Source organism: Barbatula barbatula (assembly GCF_947034865.1).
Source record: "Barbatula barbatula genome assembly, chromosome: 17".
Taxonomy (NCBI): Eukaryota; Metazoa; Chordata; class Actinopteri; order Cypriniformes; family Nemacheilidae; genus Barbatula; species Barbatula barbatula.
In genome coordinates this window covers 7,893,615-7,915,506 of record NC_136780.1, presented here as the reverse complement: position 1 = coordinate 7,915,506, position 21,892 = coordinate 7,893,615, and the positions used below count along the sequence as shown (strand labels likewise).

The 21,892-nt window shown below is 37.8% G+C and overlaps 1 protein-coding gene across 2 annotated transcripts in view; it reads right to left on the bottom strand.

The window, feature by feature from the left end:
• Positions 1 to 21,892, bottom strand: part of syt6a (synaptotagmin VIa) — a 37,501-nt gene that overhangs the window by 7,869 nt on the left and 7,740 nt on the right. Inside the window, exons 1-3 of one of the 2 annotated variants that reach the window (XM_079478726.1) lie at positions 20,732 to 20,852; positions 5,288 to 5,672; positions 1,739 to 2,297 (exon numbers count right to left, since the gene is read on the bottom strand). In XM_079478726.1, coding sequence (XP_079334852.1) covers positions 1,739 to 2,297; positions 5,288 to 5,466 — 738 coding nt within the window. In that variant the 5' untranslated portion in view covers positions 5,467 to 5,672; positions 20,732 to 20,852. Of the gene's footprint in view, positions 1 to 1,738; positions 2,298 to 5,287; positions 5,673 to 20,731; positions 20,853 to 21,892 lie in introns of those variants that run through there. The other variant, XM_079478725.1, reaches the window with a different exon arrangement.

The following is a 21,892-nucleotide window of genomic DNA, read 5'->3' as shown; positions in this document are numbered from 1 at the left end:
TTATGTTGTCTCAACACAGTCAATAGTCAATAAATTATGATTTGACCAATTTAAATGGTTGAATATTGAGTTGGATTTACCTAATAATTGGTTTAAATAAAATTACTCAAACAAAATCATTAAAATGTTAACAACCAAAATGATTAGATTTTATTCCCAAGATTTTTCTGTTATTTTAACAACATCTTTCTGTTAAAAACAGGAACCAAATTATATTGAGTATGTTTCTTTGTTCTGTTGAACACAAAATAAATTATTTTGAAGAATGTAGGACCATTATTTTTTCTTTCACTCTCATGGTGTGCTGTTAAATTATTTAAAAAACACAATCCTAACCTTCATCTCCATAATCAAATTCTGAATTAGTGATTCATTTTTTATAACTTATGTCCGAGATTCTATGAACCTGGAAACTGTTGTGTACGCTGTCTGTGAGTTTATAAAAGGGTCACTTAAATGTATGATATGAATAAACAGAGCTCATTAATAGTCGCCTCATTTGAAATGAATGGAGGCTTGGACCCAGAAAGGGTTCTCCCTACGTCACTTAAACAGAATGTCCAATGTGAAAGCATTTTTTCATCCTCTGAAAAGCCCAAATTGACCAAATTTGTCTTCAAATGTGCTTTTATGTCTGACAGTGTTTTCTGTAACATGTTTGCTGGCTGCTGGCATCAATCTAACATTATCAGTTCTGAGAAGACGCATCTTAAATTTCAGATTGAAATTGCCTGCCAAGCATAATAGAAGTTCAAATGTGCAGCCGGCTTCCAGCCCTAAGAGCAATAAGCACAGGTTTATTGAATTGCTCCTTTGAAAATAGCTTTAGACCCAGCAAAAAATGCCATTGTCAACTAACCTAAGATGACCCCAAGACCTATTTTGGCGGTAAAGGACAGCGTTTAATATTGTGGCCTTGAAGCATCCTTTTTATTGGCACCAGCGCTTATTAGTGCCCATTACGGAAAAAAGCAATTACTTTTTCACCATTATACTACCAGTCAAGCTGTGAATTATCAACTCATCTCTGTGTTAATAAGGCTAAATCCTGGAGCGCTCATTCTTTTGGCTTTCTTACTGTTGGGCAGGTGTATAACATAATATTGTGACTGCACTTAAACAGACTGATAACTCAACAAGCAATTCGCGCAGCTCAGCAAGCACCGATAAAGCTAATGGCATTGTTGTTTAGAATAAAGTTCAATGGATTTTCTTATCAGCAACAAACACAAAGTGTCTGACCAGTGCAATATCAAGAGCACTTGCTAGGGGTTTCATTAAAATCTCCTTTTTCTTACAAGGCAAGCTTAAATTATGTGTCAGGAACGCACATTTATCACCCTTAAAATTGGTTTAAAACTTAAAATGATGTCTTCATTTATTCACCCTCACGTTGATTAATGCCTGTATATGACTCTTTAGTCTGTGGAACACATAAGAACATCTTTTGAGAAATGTCTCAGTGGTTCTGTGTCCATACAATATCAAGTCAACGAGGACTTTGTTTGGATACCAACATTCTTCCAAAATATCTTCTTTTGTGTTCTGCATTAGAAAGAAATAATACAGTTTGGAATGATATCCGGGTGAATAAATGATAGGATTTTCATTTTTTGGGTGATCTCTTTAAAGCAAGAAGGGGGTGATTATATACATTTTCCATTTAAGAATCCACAGACAGTATGAAGTGTACTATCACAGCACATTAAACAAAGAGAAAACACCAGGGTATTCTTACAGAAGTAGCATACTGAATGTCTTTCCAGATGGAGGTCTCCCTCGAGAGATCAGACTCTTCAAACAGATTGTCCAGTATGACCTCCCCGATCATATCATGCCGTGAGAATCGGTCAAAGTCAAAAACGCTTAGATGGAGCTTCCTGACGGGCAGCTCGTCGTAGGTCACGGGAAACTGGAAGGACTCGTCGAACGTGGGATTGAGCGTTTTTCTATGGACTCGCGTCTGGAATTTCTGCTTCCTGTCAGGCAGAAGGTAGATCTTCACGTAGGGGTCGGAGCTGCCACAAAGATCCTTAGCTGGTAGATCGAAGGCCTTGAGAATGTTAACAAGCAACATCTCGTTCTCGTAGTCGTACCGGAGAGAAAAATTTATCTTCCCACAGTTTTTGCCACTCTCGCCGTTGCTGGACTCTTCGTTCTTGGTTCCCATCTGCTTGTAGAGTTCGGGATTGATGCGGCCGATGCTGGTCGGTTGTTCGTCCACATTGTAGTCGTCGCCCATGTCCAGACTGCATACCTGCATCTGACGGGGGAGGTTACGTTTGAAGGAACTGTGCCTGGAGTAAATCAAGTAGAACGGAGAAAACATTTGATATTTTTGATATTTCAGTATTTCATTATTTGTTTTAAAACGCGTGTTACCTGTCAATTTAATGACCATTTTAAAAATCTGCCTTTTCGGTAACTCATGTACACTTATACGTTTATAGGTTTGCAGGCTGTAAAATTGTGTGCATATTAGGAAAAAATGGTTTACTTCCAAAAGTTTGCAAGATGAATGGCCTCAATCAGGGTATATCCAGAAATCACGGAGCTAAAATATTTTCAACACTTTCCACAGTTTAATCATACATACATACATTGGCGACACTTTAATTTACATTTAAATTTAGTCATTTAACAGACGCTTTATCCAAAGTGACTTACAAAGAGTTCAGGAAGTTATTAGCGATATGTCATACGGGAGCAATAATACAATAGGTGCTAAAACAAAGTTACTAGTTTCAACAAAAGCCAGACCACTACCTGTGTGGGAGAAAAGTTAGTGTTTTGTTTTTTAAACTTATATTTACATTTACTATATACAGTATCTGATTGTAAGATAACACGACTAAACAATCTTAGTTTGTAATAACTCATTAATGCAACATAATTCAAAAGGGTGGGAACGAAGCCCCAGAGAATTGAGGGACTAATGCAATGCCAGATTCTTTAGAAAGTTAAACGAGGCTATGCTAATCACCTTCCGACACAGAGCAGTATGCCTCACGTTATTCCCAGAGACGGCCCTCAGCCATGGTTCCAGCTCTTTATCCTCTAACCATTTGCACAAAAACGTGCATTGCCCCATTAGTCAACAATGTTGTTTAACGACCATGTGTTAATGGACCTACCACTATTCTCCTACGTAATTATTAAATTCAGACAAACCTTCACCAATGTCCTCTTTGGACAAATATGAAAATATGATAAAACATGTATATCTTGGAAAATTGCATTTAAGACATGTTTATACTTTCCAAGGGCCTTCATTTTCTCTAAATGTATTTATCAACATTTAATACTTTTTAAGACCCTGGACACACCCTTCTCAATAAGGGTGTTTCCTGTAGCTCAGTGGTAAGAGCATTGCGTTAACAAGGCAAGGTTGTGGGGAGGATCCCAGGGGATTGCAGATACCTATGTAAAATGTATAGGATAATGCAATGTAAGTTGCCTTGGATAAAAGCGTCTGCCAAATGCCTAAATGTTCTTTAATTTTTCCACTATAATTTAAATGACTGTTATGACTTAATGACAATAAACCAGAATAAGGTATGACTTCATAGTTTTTAAAATATTAAACCTCTTAATGGTCATCAATAGTGACAAAAAATCACAAAAACACATAAAGGTATACTGCCCTGCAAAGTGCAGTAACTACACATTTGGTCAAAATTAAGATAAAGTTTGAAAAAGGCTTTGTAACATCTGTTCTGTCTTTCGACCAGCCTCCTGGTTCAATTTTTGTCCTGTTTCAGAGATAAAAGAGAGTCAACATCGCAGTAACTGGCTGCAATGACTGGCTGGTGTGAAACTTTGAAGGCATTTTTCTTCATGTTTCAGTGTTTGCCTGTACTTTACCTTTTTAGGGCAGTATAGATCACCCAATTTACTTACCCGTTTCTCATTTTAAACTTATATGACTTTCTTTGTTCTGCAGAACACAAATCAAGATATTTAGAAGAATGTTGGTACCCAAACAACAGTGGTTATTCACTTGCATTGGACAACAGAAGTGAATGCAGAAGTGGCCCCGGCGTTGTTTAGTTACCAACATTCTTCAAATGATCTTCTTTTGTGTTCTGCAGAAAAACGAAAGTTATACAGGTTTAAAGGGTGAATAAATGATGAAAGAATTTTTGGGTGAACTATCCTTTTAATGCAAGAGAAAAAAGAAATAGCTTTGGGGATTTTTTATAAAAAAACATTTGGAGCTTAAGCCCCAGGCTGTCCACATCCACTGCCATCCATAAAAAATCATAAATGCTTGTCTGATTATATTTTATGTAACAGTCACCCTCAAAGGTAGACTTAGTACTACAGTGAGTAATGTTGCAATTCATTCAAACACATTTGACTTACTATTAATAAAGCCATGCTTTCCCTTTTCCAGCTGAGCTGTTAATAACCTGAAATCTATGAAAAGGGCTTCAAGAGCAGCAAAATACTGAAACTTAATTAGAAAGGACTTCTTAATAGGCAAAGATGATATGACAAATACTTAATTTCAAGCGTACAAGTACTGCACCATAATTAAGTGCCCTGGAAATATCTCCAATGAATCAAGTATGCATGAGCGACACTTCAGTTCAATCCAGGGACTATGGAACAGTTAAACATTAAACACGCACCCTGAAGTGACACAGAAATAATTGAAGGCATAACAGAACAAAGTAGCCCAAGATGAAAGAATTCACTACCCTAAAAAAATCATGCATCATCAGCAATATACTTTAATTTTCAACGTGTAAATGTTTCTCTTGCCGCTGTGTAATTTGGCTGGGAATGGATGAGTTGCATATGATTAATGATGTCTTCAGAGAGGCCTTTCTTAATGGACAAATCACAGTTTTATACATTCACCTCGCACATAGATATACAATTCTGCAGGAAATTCAGAGATGTTTGGCTCGGTCTGCATTGCTTTCAAGTGTATACTTCTGAATGAGACTGATAAGAATGAAATGCAAAAATGTATACAGTGAGGTCCAAAAGTTAAAAGAAATCACTGAAGCACAAAAGATGATCTGGAATATTACAGACAATTAGGATTACAAATTTATAGAGGTCCTTGTAATCTCAAACAAATGTAACTAAATAAAAAAACAGGCCTTTGTGAATACAAAGAAACTATTTTCATTTGGTCAAACTTTTGCACCCACTGAATATGACTGCAGGCACAATCTGTCCCTCAAGCATTAGAAACCTACTCAAATATGTATAAAAACTACCTGGATGACTGCATATGTGCGGGGCATTCCTAGATACTTTTAAGTTCTGTTACCTGGTGGATGATGCCGGCTCAGTGGTTTGTCTCTGCATGCGCTGCGTACGGCGCAGAAAGTGTTCCCTCATAGAGCGCTGCACCTCAGCGGGGATGTCAGGAGATGTTTGGCTTATTTTAACGGCTGCCTCCAGGAAGCCCATCGATGCCAAAGGATATTTTTCCTTCTCAGTCGCCATGGCGACCTTGGATGGCTGAGGACTCGGTAGAAGAGACGGTAGCTGAAACGAGGGGCAGTCGTCGGTGGCGAGGGCCGCAGAACTTGATGAGAGCGATTTTTTCCTCCAAGGAACCCAACAGAGCTTCCAGGAGACAAATGTCGAAAGCAAAAGCAGCGCCAAGCCACACGCTATTATCACGCCGATGGGAAGGCCTGCAGTGATGTCTATAGTGGGACGGAAGTAACAAACATACAAACAGATGGACACAACACGGAGAAAGACAGAACGAAAAGTGCATAAGGTCCAAGAAGAGTCAAATGATTAAAGACCTTATATTTTACACTATTTTGCAAGATGTAAATCTACATGGTCCTGAACACAAAAGAAGATTATTTGAGGAATGTAGGAAATTCCATTTTCCTACTATGGTAGTGAATGGTGGCCAATAACGGTTTGGTAACAAGCATTCTTCCAAACATCTTTCTTTGTGTTTATCAAAACAAAGAAATGTATTCATAATTGGTAAAACTCGAGGGTGAGTAAATTACTGAATTTTTACTGTCCCTTTAAAATTTTTGAAAATGAACTATATGGGAGACCAGGGCTAGTTGTCACATGGGAAAGTTGTAAACAAATTGTGTGTTTACAGTAGCAGTGGTTTTGGAAAAAATGATTAAAGTAATTTTTTGTTTGTTATAGACAACCTAAACCAAAATATAAATATGGGTAAAAAGTGTGACAACTAGCCCCAGCCTCTCTACTCTCACTTAGCAATTAAACTTTTTTGTTTACGTACAGCAACCCTGTGTAAATCACAGACTGTTTGTGTCGCTGCATTTGCTAAACCATAAAATGCAAATACAATCACACAGCGCAGAAATGACGAAATGTAATTAAAGTTATCGCGGATATGGTGTCACCACAGGGCTATAATCTGTTTCCAAGAGAACAATGCTAACAGAAGACGCTGCAGCCATACCAAGGGCTCTCACTGAGAAGCATTCCACCCATGAATGACTCTAGTGCGTGTAAGCGGAAGGGAAGCTCAATCTCATTTCTTCACGATTACACAGAATTTGCTCGCGGTTGAACAATTTGGATTGAAGAAGCTCCAGGACTGCTGACAAGTTCCATGTAAACATTAATTCTAAATAAGGATGATGGGGAGAGAGAGAGAGAGAGAGAGAGAGAGAGAGAGAGAGAGAGAGAGAGAGAGCGAGAGAGAGAGAGAGAGAGAGAGAGAGAGAGAGAGAGAGAGAGAGAGAGAGAGAGAAGCTTTATAGAAATATAGGTTTGTAGATTACGATACAATTACCACAGTTGTTTTTGCACATTTAAAAAATACAGATTATGTGTTTTCCTCACATGATGATAGTATGAATTCTCTCCACCCATGGCTTTGACTGGTTTGATTACCCATATTAATATTTTACTGTAAAATAATTTGTTGAATTTTACTATATTTTGATTTTATCAAGGAAACAATTTGTTGAATGGATCATGTAACTTTGTCGCATTTAAGTTTAGCCAAGTAACAGTAACGGGTAAACTCTTAAAAATAAAGGTGCTTCACGCTGCCATGGAAGAACCTTTTTGATCTAAAAGGTTCTATAAAGAACCTTTAACACACAAAGAACCTTTCTGTTTCACAAAAGGTTCTTTGTGGTGATAAAATGTTTTTCAGATTATAAAAAGGTAAGAAAGAGATGGTCCTTTGCGGATGTGCACAGGAAGTTAAGGGGATAATTCATGCGAAAATGAAAATGATTCATCATGTACTCACCCCCAAGATGTTCAAAACCTGTATACAAATTTTGATGTTCTGTTTAACACAAAGAAAAATATTTGCAAGAATATTAGCAATTTTCAGTTCTGGGACGACATTCACTACCATAGTAAAGAAAATTGTGTATAATTTTTTTGTTCTGTTGTTCTGTCCTAATATGGTTGTCAATGTCTCAGAACTAAAAATTGCTAACATTTTTCCAAATATCTTTCTCTGTGTTCATCAGATCAAAAAAATTTGGCCGTTAACTTAAATATTTGGGTGAACTATCCAGAAAAGTGTGCATGCACCGTAACATTTGTTTATGTTGCTGCTTTGAAACCGTCAATACTATACTACCTCCAGAAATGAGTACCAGCACCATCAATAAAGTATGTACTTCTCTAAAATTTGTAATTGTTTCTATACCAAAAGCTGTATTTTAGCTGAGCGTCCATTTTACTTGAATAAGCTGTCAAGAGCTCCCTATTCTGTAAACTGGTTTCTCCGAAGTGTCCGTTTGAAAGGCTCAGGGTTTATCCTGGATGGGTACGAAAATCTCTGAGTCCAGAGATTTATGTGTGAAGAGGATTTTCACATTCGCGCCCTGCCTATGCTTGTGTTTTATCATCTGAAATGATCCAGTAACAAATGTGTCCGTGTGTGTTGACGTTTGATCCATATTAAGATCGGTTAACACTCACAGCTGGACAGTGCTGATAATGTCAAGCTGATATGGATGAGGGATTCGTCAATTTAATTGTCAGAAAATGTGTTGCATATACAGCACCCAAATTTACTCAAACATGTCTAATGTGAATGTTTATGATACTATTTGTACAGTGAGCTTACTGGACACCTATTATGATTTGTCAGCGAGCAGCATAAAATCAGGAGCAATAAGATGTGCAGCAGTGAAGCAGCGTGAACACAGGGGTTGTCCTCCACCCAGTGATATATGGGTAATTAATCCAAACTGTGTGACACTGTGACTTCCCGAAGTCCTGGTTGCGAACCAGCATGATATTCAGCACAGCGCCGGTTATAATACTCAGTTAATGAGCCGTGCGCATAATGGTTAACAAATGCAATCAGTCAATCAACAGGAACTTCTCAGGGCAGAAATTGATCTTTTAGTTTAAGGCTATTTGTATAAATTTAGATGAAAGAGAGCAAGTTTCCACATAGTATTCTGGTAATTGAAATGTTTATGGCTGATTAGATAATATGCATTTAATAATGTGCTGGTATTTACTATTTTGCCATTTGCTACCAACTATACAACAGTATGACATTTACAGCGATACAATTCTGTCATCCTTTACTTATTTCAAACCTGTATGACTTTCTTTTGCAGAGCACAAAAGAAGATATTTTGAAGAATGTTTAAACAATGGAATACCCATTAACTTGCATTGGTTTTGTTGTGTCCTTACTTAATAAAAAGTGAATGGGAGCCAGCACTGTTCGGTTACCAACATTCTACAAAATATCTCCTTATGTGATCTGCAGAAGGAAGAAATCATACAGGTTTGAAATGACAAGAGGGTGAGTAAATAATGACAGAATGTTACTTTTTTTGGAAAACTATCCCATTAAATGGCCATCATCCCAAAATCTAAAATAAATAAAGACGGCTACAGCCTTTCATGCATAATAAATTAATTTCACACCTGCATCCCAACTTATAGCGTCTCTTGGCGCTTTGTGAAATTTCAAGCCAAGTCCTGCAGGAGCAGACAGGAGAACATTCTGTCCTATGAGATGAGCGCATGAAAGGAGGAGGGGAGCTGTTAATTTCCCCTCCTCAGGCACAGGGTTCAACGGGGTTTGGCCGTGGCTGGAGCGTACGGTAATATCAGGAGGCCTACAAATTCAATTAAGACTTGTTTTGAAACTGAGTCACGGCGCAAAAAGGGCCCAAGGGTTTTCCCTTCAAATGTCTTCGAATGTAACCTGGTTGCCATAGAAACCAAGCCATGAGAAGCAACATGTGCCCTGTCAGCTCTCATCATCTAATCCCTGGCAAAAACAAAGAGCTTTGTTGTGCGCTCAAAGGACATTAAGAGCGCAGAAATAAATGTGAAGCCATAAACAACCATTACAGAAGGGTCATGTGAAGCCAAGTAAGGATTGCTTGTCTTGATATGGCTCAGATGTGCAGCTTTATCGGTCATGGTTTGATTCCAAGGAGCACACACACTATACAAATGTATAGATTGAATGCACTGCAACTTTGTTTGTCAAATGCTAAATCTAATCTAAAAAAGTAAAATTACCATTACAGTCTATTAATTCGTTACATTTACTATAGTAACATTACCTAGTGTTCCACAAAAGAAATACAGTGACACTGTGTGTTAACCTAGAGGCCCTCAATTATTCCCTCCGTCCCTCACCCACACATCTCTGTGGCAGCTGATATTTTCAGGACAGTTGATAAGAACTGGCTTCACAATGAGTGGCCACCATTAGAGAGAGCGCTGAGGTGTTGTCATATCATGCCTTTGAACTAAATCTCCGTTCCCATGTGAACGCTAAAGAACATTGATTGCGGATGTATAGCAAAAATCATGGTGAGAAATTTGAAAAGGAAATGTGGTGCTGGCTTCAAAGACCATATTGGATGAATTCAACTAGTATCATTGGCTCAGAAAAGCACTGCAGGACTGAGACCTTGATTGATTCTATCTCCTCAGGATGTATGCAAATATAACCTCAGAAGATCCAGCCGCTGAGAGAACTAAACCTTGCTGTGTTTCTCAGGTCGAGATCAATTATACGGGCTTGAATAAATCAATGTGACAGGACTGTAAAGAGCACTCTGTGACTTTTAGCAACAGAACAATTTTACGAGAACTAAGCCAAACACTGCGCCACAATGCACTAAAATTTCAATATTACATGTGAATGTATACTGCTATAAAACAAGTATCATCCAGAATCAGAGTTTAAAGAAGAGGATGTGACTGTGGTCTCAGGGTCATTTCTCCTGGTTTCTTCTGTTAACCACAGCGCATGATGCTGCATGGGCCTGGGCTTTAAAGAGGAGATTTCCTTCTCGTTTCTGCACAGGGAGAACATATTGGCTCTGTGAGTAAATCTCCATGCCACATCCGGGCCATTTTTAGATTGCTGTATTTCATAGCTCTTTCACTGCAATCTCCAATCCCCTTATTCCCAGATTCTCAGAACGCTGAAGCAACAGCAAACAAAGCCAGGGTTCTCAAAGTGAAGACCACTGGGACCAATACAGAATTCATGTGCAAGGACTTAGAGAGATAAACAGCCTCTTACAGAGCTTCAGGCATATATTCACTGTAATAACGTTGCACATATGTTTCCTTACGTGTGACATCTTACTATTTTCCTGAATTCCCAAAAGATAGAAATGAGTTTTCTGGGCGAATTTGTTCTGAGGAACATCCTGCTAGGTTTGTACGCTCGTATGAGACTTTGATGTAAACCCAAGGGTGTTGGGGGAAAACTGAGAGCCTATTTCAAATATAATCAAAACATTTAAAGTCTCAGAACACCACACATAAAAACGAATTCTTTAAAGGTACTGATGATAATATAAACAAAATGAAACTGCTAGATGTCTATAAAAACGTATGTAAAGAAAGAGCAAAAAGACATACTGTACATGCAGTCAGAATCATTCAATTCTAAACACATCATGTGTCCATTTGTGACAAAGTATATGAAAATCAGGATTAAGTCTCAAAATCTAATTCTGAGACGATAAGCATCAAAGTTTGATGTCAATCATTCATTTCACTATGATTTCAATCTTTGACATGGTCTTACACAGTCAATATAAAAGATAATAATGTTGTACTTTCACAGAATGTTCTTTACATTATGATGATTTATGTAGAAAACACTAAGTCACAAAAAGATCACTTTAGCTGGGTTTTCACATCTCTGAATGACAAATCCCAGAATCAAAGATTTGTCCTTCAATAAAATATTTTTCTTCAAGCACTGTGCATCATAAAAATGTAGACATCCTTTTTTATATTATTTAAAGGGATAGCATTTATGCACCCTCAAGTTATTCAAAACCTGTATGACTTTCTTTCTTCTGCTGAACACAAAAGAGGATATTATGAGAAATGTCCCAGTGGTTTTGCGTCCATACAATGGAAGTCAATAGGATCCAGTACTGTTTGGTTACCTTATTTTGTGCTTTGCCAAAGAAAGTCAAATAGGTTTGGAATGACATGAGGGTGAATAAATGATTAAAGAATATTATTTTTGGGGTGAATCTCTTCTGTAAAATAGTAGAAATAGTAACAATAAGAATGTGTGCCTCATGTTTCTCTCGGTTCAAATGATAATTACTTATAACTAGAGCAATCACTAATCACTGGCATTGAGATTAGTCCACTCAATACCAAAATAATCACCCTGAAAAGGTCACCAAAGTAATAAGAGGTAATATAAGGTCACATCTTTTCTTGGACTAAAAAATAACAAAACATAGCTACATGCATCAGTTTTTTTGGGCTGTAGGCTTTTAGTCATGATGACTGCAATATCTCCCCAGTGCGTGCTGTGTGCAAATAAAAGTATTACCACAACTTGATAAGCCATTTGAATGTCAAATGTCTGCTTCAGCCAAAGCAAAACTGTGATAATACTAACAGAGCCCACGGTGTGCTCACTGTGCTGCTTTTTAAATTCAGAACAGGCATTGAATTCTTGCAATGTCTTTGGTAAAACACATAAGAGCAAGCAAATTGCTTTTTGCACTCAAGCCAAAACAAGCAATGTTTTAAATTCATGAGCAAAAAAAACACCCAGATGTATACAAATTCCTAATGATATAGATCTTGTCAATCAAGCAATCACCATGCAGAGTATAGAATGCAATTATATTGTGTATTATATTTTGTTATTCACAGAATATCTCAGTGACAGTTTTTAAAGAGATATTTTACAAATAAAAACATTAATTTAGTAACCTATACTATCGGTCATGTGAACCATACAGTATGATATAAAGTGAAACGCTGTGTCCAGATATCTTCTATAGCAATACGACAAACCCATGTAATCTGTTTGACCCTAACCTGGACGTCTGGCTCTCTGTTTTTAGCAGCAGACTATGCACAAACACACACTTTGAAATTTAGGCTCCTTCCTGCTCCCGGTCTGGATATGACACAGCATGATTGTCTGAAGTGTTTATCCATTTTAATCTACCACATAGACCTCTCTGCAGAAACACTGATGCTATGCTCCTTCATATGCACATTCTGTTATTACAAACACACCATGACTGCTCATTCCAGAAGCAACGCAAGTGTGAAACGACAGGGTCTCCTTTGATGAGTTAAACTAGCGGTTCTTTTGCAACATAACAAAATCCAATAACATGATCAGGTATTGGGTTTGGTGCATGATTAGAATCCTAAAAAGTTGTTTGTTCATACAAGTAGTCTTAAGACCTTTATATAGGTGCTTCACTAAACATTTGTTTTGACAGGACCACTGTCGTCAAATATTTAAACAATAGTAATAAAGGTTGGCGGAATGAAACTGTTCTGTGGGAGCGCAGCAATACATGTCCCCCACCTGGGGAACCAGAACATGTGATGATGCGTAACAGGATTAAATTAAAATGATCCGACAGATACAGGCAGATATGGTGGAGATGGGGATGGAGGCGGGTTTTGAGTGCGGCTCGATTAAGCAGCTGATAAGAAAGGCAACTTAAATAGGACACAGTCTAGCATGTGTTGTATGACTATTGGTTAACTTTGATTAGCTGCAACTATAGATCATTTAAGTAATCGAGTGTTCTACAGATTTTTCGAATAATAAGTACTTTTTCTTTATTAAAGAGCAATACTAAATATACAAGAGAAAATAAGACAGGTCTCTTAAAACACAACTAATGTGTTTCCTTTTAAGAAAAATAAAACATCTGATTGCTGAAATTGCATGCATTAATATCTGTGAAAACTAAACCCATTTAGTACATTCCACTGCCATATTACATTCAAATGCAATATAATAGAAATATATAAATAAGAAATATAAAATTAGAAAGAATCATTTCAAAGGTAAATAACTTAAACTTATGCACATGTCTTTTAATTTATCTAAATGAGTTTTAGTTTATATATTTTTATACTATTTAATAGTAATTTATTTGTCCACATAAAAATACTGTAGTTAGCCAGACTTTTATTTGGGCATACGCTTATTTTTTTGGTATGTCTTTCTTCATTCAAAAAAACAAATGTTTGTGAAATAAACTCTTAGAGCAACTCTGGAGGTGAAGTTCATGTGTTTATGAGTTTGTGTCCTCATTCAGCACAGACATTTTTTGTTAAAGGTTTTGTGGACTCAATGCAGCCGGAAAACACGTTTCTCTTGCAAAATAGACTAAAACTAAATAAAATAGCTGCTCACCATTTCAAAAAGCTATCACTTATTTATCAGCATGAAATACGTGTGAGCGTGTGAACAGTCTAAAATGCTTGTGTCTTGAGAGCCCTGTAACATGTAACGTTACAGAGTTTAGCGGGCTGTGCATTACTAATAATGATCAATGGGGGAATGCAGTGCTTCGTTTGAATTGTAGTTAAATAGATTAAACAAAGCTTGGAGGCAAAGAAATTTGCCTCAATGATTTTTTGTATTCGAATTACTCAAGTTAATCAAGGAATCAATTCAGCCCTCCTGCAGCTGATGTGATCGGCTGATGCAAGCTTGACTCAAATGACCTGCCAGAGCTGACGCTACTCCTGATGCTTGAAACTTCATGTTCAAGTTTAAATTAAAAAAGCTACCTTTCTTTCACTTTATTAAGTGAAGTCACAAAATGAGAAATACCTAAACAAAATGTAAATTCATCATAAACATTCACACAATAACTATTACTCAAAAATCACTGCAGGTATAATCGGTCAGAGGAGAACTGGCCCTCCCGGCTGAGACTTTCTCCCAATGTTTTTTCTCCATTTATTCATCTCTGGAGTTTTGGCTCTCTGCTACTGTCACTAAGAGACTGCTTATATTAACTTTTTACACTCATTTTTCTCTTTTCTTTTTCACGTTAAGCTGCTTTGAAACAATGCAACATTTTAAAAAGCATTATGGAAATAATCTTGATTTGACTTGATGTAGTGATCACATCAGATCTTTATTCCTTGATAACCGAGGACAAGTTGATGTGTCTTGTCTGACCACTTGTGATTTAAACATATCTCAGTACCAGATGAAACTGGGTCTTTGAATTCAAATATTTGTCAATGCTAACGGATTTCTAATCAGGCATTAAACAGAACACCTAAAAAGCTATTTAACCAATGGCATCGTTTAGTAATCCAAAACTGTTATGAGACCGGAAATTAAACTGCTACTAGCTATTGATGCATTTAAATGTAATTCTGAAAGTATTGCATAAAGCTTTTGTTCCTGATTTTATGTTGTTTTAGATAAAGTTAAGATATCTCACTACAAAACAAACCAAAGGGATCTTTAATCTCTAACGACGCTCTTTCTGTCTCCTGTGTCTGCTCTGAGCTGTTGTCCTTGTTTCTGGCATACTACCAGAGGCCGTAAAGAAGGCGTTCTGCTGAGAATGCTACACTCATTTATCCCAATATCAACACTTGCTATTGCACGTTATTCCCTCACTGAGAATAATATAAACCTGTCGCAGGGTAAGCCAGGGAAAGTAAAAAATCTACACTTTAATCCTCCAATATAAAGCTAATGGGTTACACTGCGGTTTATGCTACATCTTTATTCCAGGTCTCTGCATAGATTTACATTTAAAGCAAGCTGAAAATTAATTATTATGAAAATGTATTCCTGGTTGATATAAAAAATAAAAATCATTTTATGTTTAGAACATATATTCTAAAACACCCACTTCAGCTTTTATATGAGCATAAAACACACTGATTGGAAAAACAGACGAGCTGGAGGAGGGAAGAAACAAAACATCAATTCAGATTTTCAATGTTATATATTGATTTATTGGCCATATGCAGAGCAGTTTCAAAAGGGATATTGATAAAATGATGCTCAGGTGACATATTACTTTAGGGGATCCTTTTAAAGATTCTACAAACCTTCACATGTAAAACTCGTTTCAGTCCACTCGGAAATAATCATAATAAAAACACACAAAAAAAGAAAAACGTATTACTTTAACTCAACAAAAAAGCATCATTAAGTCTTCAACTACTTATTTTGTCTTATTCAAACCTCAGAGGGTGTATTTTGATCTTCGGAACCAACTTAAAATATGCAAATATGCTAATTAAACAAGTTGTATTATTCTTTTATATAAAGTTATATATTATATTAATTATATATTAAATATCAATGTGTTCGTTTGAAGCTTAAGAAGAGGGACACCATCTAGTCCCATTGTAATCAGAAAACCTAAAAAACCTGTGTTTTTCCTTTTTAAATCAAAGAAATCTATCCAGGGTTTAAAAGACACAAGGGTAAGTAAATGGTGACTAAATTGTTATTTTTGGATTTACTTTTTAAGTAGAATCAATGACTTTTACAGTGTTTTGTAATTTTTTTAATTCTGCAAAACAATTATGTACAGTATACTGTATATAATAATATATGTAAATAAATTATTTGCTTCATGTTGGGTTTGATGATCAAAGCAGTTCATTTTGCAGCAGGGTGACATTTGAAGATTGTTTATCTGGTTTAAGAGTGACATTTTGGCGATGATACTGTATAGACACAATAATCAATTATTGTCTTCTGTCCAAAATGGTATTATCACATGTATGTGACATATGGAAAGAAGTAAAGTTCAAATCTGGGTTTGTTATACTTATTTTTATCTGAGAAGATTCAGGTGTGCCAATTAAATATATGAGATGGCAATAAAAGAGCTGCTGTCTGTGCCCCACGATCCACTGCAGCATTTACAATCTCCTTAATTACTGACCCCGTCACACATATCTTCCTATTACACATATTGTGGACTTTAATTGGTTCTATCAGGAGGGATGTATAGCTGATTTATAGAGATTTCACTGAGTGCAGAAACATTTCAAAAGATGGAGGGAATATCATTGAGGCGCATTCCGTCAGATGGACACTGTGATTGGAAACACGAGCATGTGAAGATTTATGACATGGAAAAGGTGATAAAAGTTTTGTGGAATTTGGCACATATATCCTTCGCTTGTTTATGGCTGCTTTCATTTTAACAGGCTACACTAATAAATGAATGGGGTTTCAAATCTCACCTGTTAAATTAGTTTAATGTTTGTACAATTTTACAAGAGCTGATGAATAAGAAGCTCCAGTCGTCAACATAAAGGAAAAGCCGGTTGTTGTGTATGATATTCTACAATAGAGAAAATAAGATCTGTGCTTTGCACAACCCTTCCTGTCAAAAACGTCTAAGTGCATTAGTCACGTCCAACAAACCTTAGGCCTTCTGCAGATCAGTGCTCATCTGAAGGTCAGATGGCCAGTCACGTCAATTTAATACCTGCAGAGGTTCAAATTTGCAAATAATGCCTTTTCAAATCCCTGACATAGCACATTTGGTGGTGATTTGGGGTCTTGATTCCGTCTGGCCTTTGGCCTGTGACATGAAATAAACATCATGTCAGCTCAAGCGAGACGCATCACTTCACTGATCCTGGGCTTGACAGCGCCATGACAGTGAGAGTCATGGGCTGTTCAGCATAACATCATACCGTATTAGGCCTGACAAGAAGAGGGTGTGCAGTCTGTTTTGCACATATTCACCACAAGTAGACAAGGAAAAATAAATCATGTTCACGTTAAGAGTAGCTCCAGTTAGGTCATGATCATTGATTTCTTTAATGCTTTGTGCTTTACTTTTTCTTGACCATCTAATGACTGATCTGCTGATATTGATCTGCCGGCACATATGTGAATATGTGCTTATTGGCTACATGACATTCGTCAAATGGGACAAGAGTTAAGAGCCTCAGACGATCGGAAACAATGTGGTTTGAATGGTGTTCTTCACAGGAGAATTACCCATTAATATAACATGAGATATTAATACTGCATGGGAAAAATGATTGACCAGCATAGTATTGTCACGAGATGGGCTATATAAAATGCACACTACAACATAGTAGTCCACAAAAAGGTAAAGCACACCATGAAGACATTAACAAAAAAGAACAAAGAACTAAGGGACAGGACAGTTACAATAATTCGCTGCAATATTTTTCAGAAAATATTAACATTGTATTCAAAGAATAAAAGTGTATAAAAGCAATGACTCGTGATGACCAACATGTGTACCGATATGTTTGTGCGCTTGTGTAATCATAACAATGTAATCTACTCCGGACGACAGCATTCTTACACATTTCAGAGAAGCACTAAAGAAAACCGTTAAAATTTGTATACATCTCTTGTCGAGTTTTACAAGACTGAATGATGCTATTTTCAATAATCGTCCACTCAACAGTGAAGACTTGTTCTTATGCATTCTTGAAGTGTTTTACGCTCCTAAAACCGACTGCTCCTCTAACAGATCTCCAGGGAGAGCAGATACACTCAAAGCACGCCTGACACCTCACCACTCACATTTGCCACCTGCCAGTACACATTTTATAAACCACAGTACAAACATGTCTCACTAGGTTCACTCAGCCAGCTGTTGTAGGGAACTTTTAACAGTTTTGTTCACTGGTGACATTTGAATGTGAGCCCCAAAGCATTTTGCAGGGCCAGAGCCATAGGGGAACCTGCCTCTTAGCACCTTCAGTGTATGATTAATGTTGTTGAGGAAAAGTACAGTTATACCATCTGGGACCAGTTCCCGGGGGTCTCTAAATGTCAGGGGGTTCTAGCTGAGGGACCTTTTATTGACACTTAAATAGAGCAAATGCTGGAAATAAATTGCTATTGACAGATAAACAGCAATTGATGGTGCCCTCTTTCTTAGTGTATTTCTAATTTAAACTTTGTGGTTTAAATTAGAAGTGTAATTATGGCGGGCTCCATAGTGTAATTAGTGAAACGGAAACACTGTACATAAATATATATCATACATATTTTGCACATTTGTATATGTGCATTAGTCTCCTGCTGTTCACAGCGTCAACTGCACCTTGACGGCCTCGCTCACCTCTTTCCATCAACTGCTCTAATCTGTCACTAATAACTTTGTTTTGGGACTTCATGAGATGATTTTATTCGTTGGTGGACAGAAAACATTTTGTACGTTCATTTTGTACGTTGATTAGTAGAGACTGTTTTATTAGCGGTTTTATTTTTGCTTTGCGTGAAGTAAAATGATCTCTCTATCGCTAATCGCGATTGATTTAATGTCAATCGAATGTCGGTAGAACCGACGTAATTCGGTCGGTGGCCTTAAAAGTACAGAGGCCGGTGTTCTGTCGAATTGTGTTACCCGTGGAATGTTTTTACCGTGGTGTTGTGATTGGGCCGGAATGGGGAAACTTAGGTTTTAGGGGTTGGGTTGGGGAGGAGTTATTGCTGTTTTGTATGGCGGTAACAAAATTCGACAGGGTATCACAATTCGACAGAACACCGGTACCCAACCCTAGTAACTGTTGACGTTTACGCGGAAAGGCAAGGAAAGCCACATCTACAATGCAGTTAGCTGTTTTAAATAGTATTTTTTTTAAATGGGATAAAAAACATGGCGGGCACCATAGTGTAATTAGTGAAACGGAAACACTGTACATAAATATATATCATACATAATTTGAGTGAGACACCCTTTACCCAACCCCAAACCCTAACATCATAGGTGCAGAAATGTTAGGAGGTGGCAAAGCAAACGATAAAGGCCAACACTAACACCACCCTGCTTGAATGAGAATTGATAAGAATCACTCCCCTCGCACTGTCGTACCCATCAGATTGTGTTTATATATATTCTGTATATAGGTCTACATATACTGTGAATTTACATACATACATACACATACTGTATATAATATGCGTATATGAAAGATACTATTGGAATACATCAGATTGAAAATCGTGTTGAGTAATACAAACAAAAACTTAATTTGTCAAGTGAACATGAATTTTTAGATCGAAAATGAATGGATTTCATAATTATTCCAATTTACTTTACAAATATACCATAGAAATATACTATACAAATTCCTAGTATAGTATAACAAAAATTCTATTTTTGATCATGAAAGAGATTTGTTTCAAAAATTCTTCAGAATGTGGTGGAAATAAGCCATAAGAGAAAGAGTGTGATTAAGAATAGAAAGCGAGAAAAAAGACTCTAGCCAGACCGATCAACCCCCATCATGTCAATGATGACTGCGTTAATCACATGATTTCCCCTCTCTGACCGCTAAGCATCTGCGCCCACTGCAGATCAAATGGACCTCATGTAAGTGGGTAGGTGTCATTACAAACATGCAGCAGCCGTGATGTCTAGCTCCGCACTGTACCAGTATCAGTACCTAAAACAATTTCTGCTCCATGCATAATGCAACACCATTGATTTATGATAGTGCTGTATATTCGGCAGGCAATAGAGCCAAAGTTTGCTCACTTTGACTGCACTGCTACACTGCTGTGGCAAGACGTTTCTCTCTATGGAACGAGGGTGTGACAGTACCGGCGAGAGCCAACGCTGTGCTCCACAGATGGAGTGACATATTTACGTGTGTCTCCAGCAGGGCGAGATATTGAGACTGCCCCAGCTGATGGGGCTTAGAAAAATTGAGCTTTATCGAAGCCGACACCTACCGCACGAGCTGATCTTCAACTCAATGTGACACCAGGTTACCTCGCAAGGATTACGCAGCAGGTAAGATAGTATCACTGGTGGGGCAGGGATGAGACCCTACACACATGATTGCTCACTTAACACACAAAACAAACAAACAAAGTGAGACTTGTCAAAGTCACTGTGTGACGCTGAGCACAGTTGACATGCCAGAATACAAGATCAGCACATACTGTACCGTACTGCACTGTAAAAGTCCTAAACGAAAACAAAAGAACAAGAGAAGAAGAAACAAACAAGAGGGGCACGAAAAACGCTTTGATAAAATATTTACAAAGCCTTTTTGAAAGGGCAGGGGATAAACAACATGAACCTATAATCCAGTGCCACTCAGCGGTCATCTATTTTCAAAGTGCTCAGCCATGGAGACGGATGGAGAGATAAAACAAAAGCAATAAAGAAATCATGAGAGCTGTCGCCGGAGCGACCACATCCCTCCTTTGATGTAGTGGACACACGCTGCACACACGTGCCCGAAGGCGCGCACACAAACAGGCACAAAATTTTAGCAAATTTGCGTATGGTTCAGGTATAGTTGCTAAAATCACAAGCACGTGCTTGCCATTTTCTTCACAGCTATAACACTACTTCTCTTTGTCACAACATGCGCATGCAACCTGTTTCTCCTTCAACCCATTGATGCACAAATCCATTCAAAATATTTCCCAGTACACACGCTATTCAAAGACCTCACAGTCACTAAACTCCTCCAAAAAATTGTGTAACACTTATATACTCACCAGCACTTGTCTCTCTCTTACACTTTAAATCTTCTCACTCTCTCCTTGATCCCTGCGATGCAACACACGGCAGCGCCCAGGCAGAATGCGCCTCCACCGCGCTTAAGAACCCCGTTTCTATGGCAGTGAGAGCAAGCCAGTCAGCAATATACAGCACAGGGCTGGGGGCAGATACCTCATTGAGATATACACACACTTACAAACACTCCACGCTCTCATATTCCCTGTGGTCACACCTCAGAGCGCAATACACAACACACAGGGCAAGGACCTCTCCGTCACAGGGGCAGTTATACAGGAGAGATACAACCGAGAAACAGCTGTGATTTTATTCCAGACTAACTGGAATAACAAATGAGCGGAGCTGCATAAGTTTGACGCATGCATGTTAATGCAGGTTACTTCATGAATATCAAACATGTTTAATCAATGGATGAAGCACCAAAGGCGTTTTGTCTTTATTTAGAGAATTTGCCAATGGATTTAAAAGGAGACAAATACGCCTCTGTTTCCGACCGATCGGTTACAGACAGATGAAGCGAAGACATGTGATTTGATGTCTCTGGGTGTATTGCACTATAGCCTCTGCCGCGGGTTCAAACGCATACTGCAGTGCTGCCTTCACCCAAGCTGGAGAGATAGCGGGTCCCTCCTGCCTCTGTTAGATTACCATCATGCTATCAGCTGCATACAGCCGAGCACTGAATGGTGAAAGCAGTCAAACGCTGTCACCGTTTTCCTTCTGCCCATATTTTCTCCGCTAGTGGCAATACCTGATGTTTCTTAAACTGGAACCATTACAGCTCAGATGAACAACAAGCATTTTGATCCAAAAAATATATGCAACACTACACATGAGCCCCGGAGTGATTTCAGCAGCACGTTTGTGTTAAATTGCACTTTATAGGCAACAACAAATTGATTTCCCTTAATTTGTGGCTTAATTTAGTTCAGAGGCGGTGCACTAAAACAAACAACAAATTGAGTTCCGTTTCTGTGCTATTGTTTTTCCCTGAGAGATCTTAAGGAGCTCACGTGTGTCTCCTCTAGAGTTTTAAATTGGTTCTCAACATCTCCAGCTGTGCTCAGGTTTAGTAGAATACCAAAGTGTTTATTCAAAAGTCAGACATTTTTACACATTCTGGTGGTCGTATTCTTTTA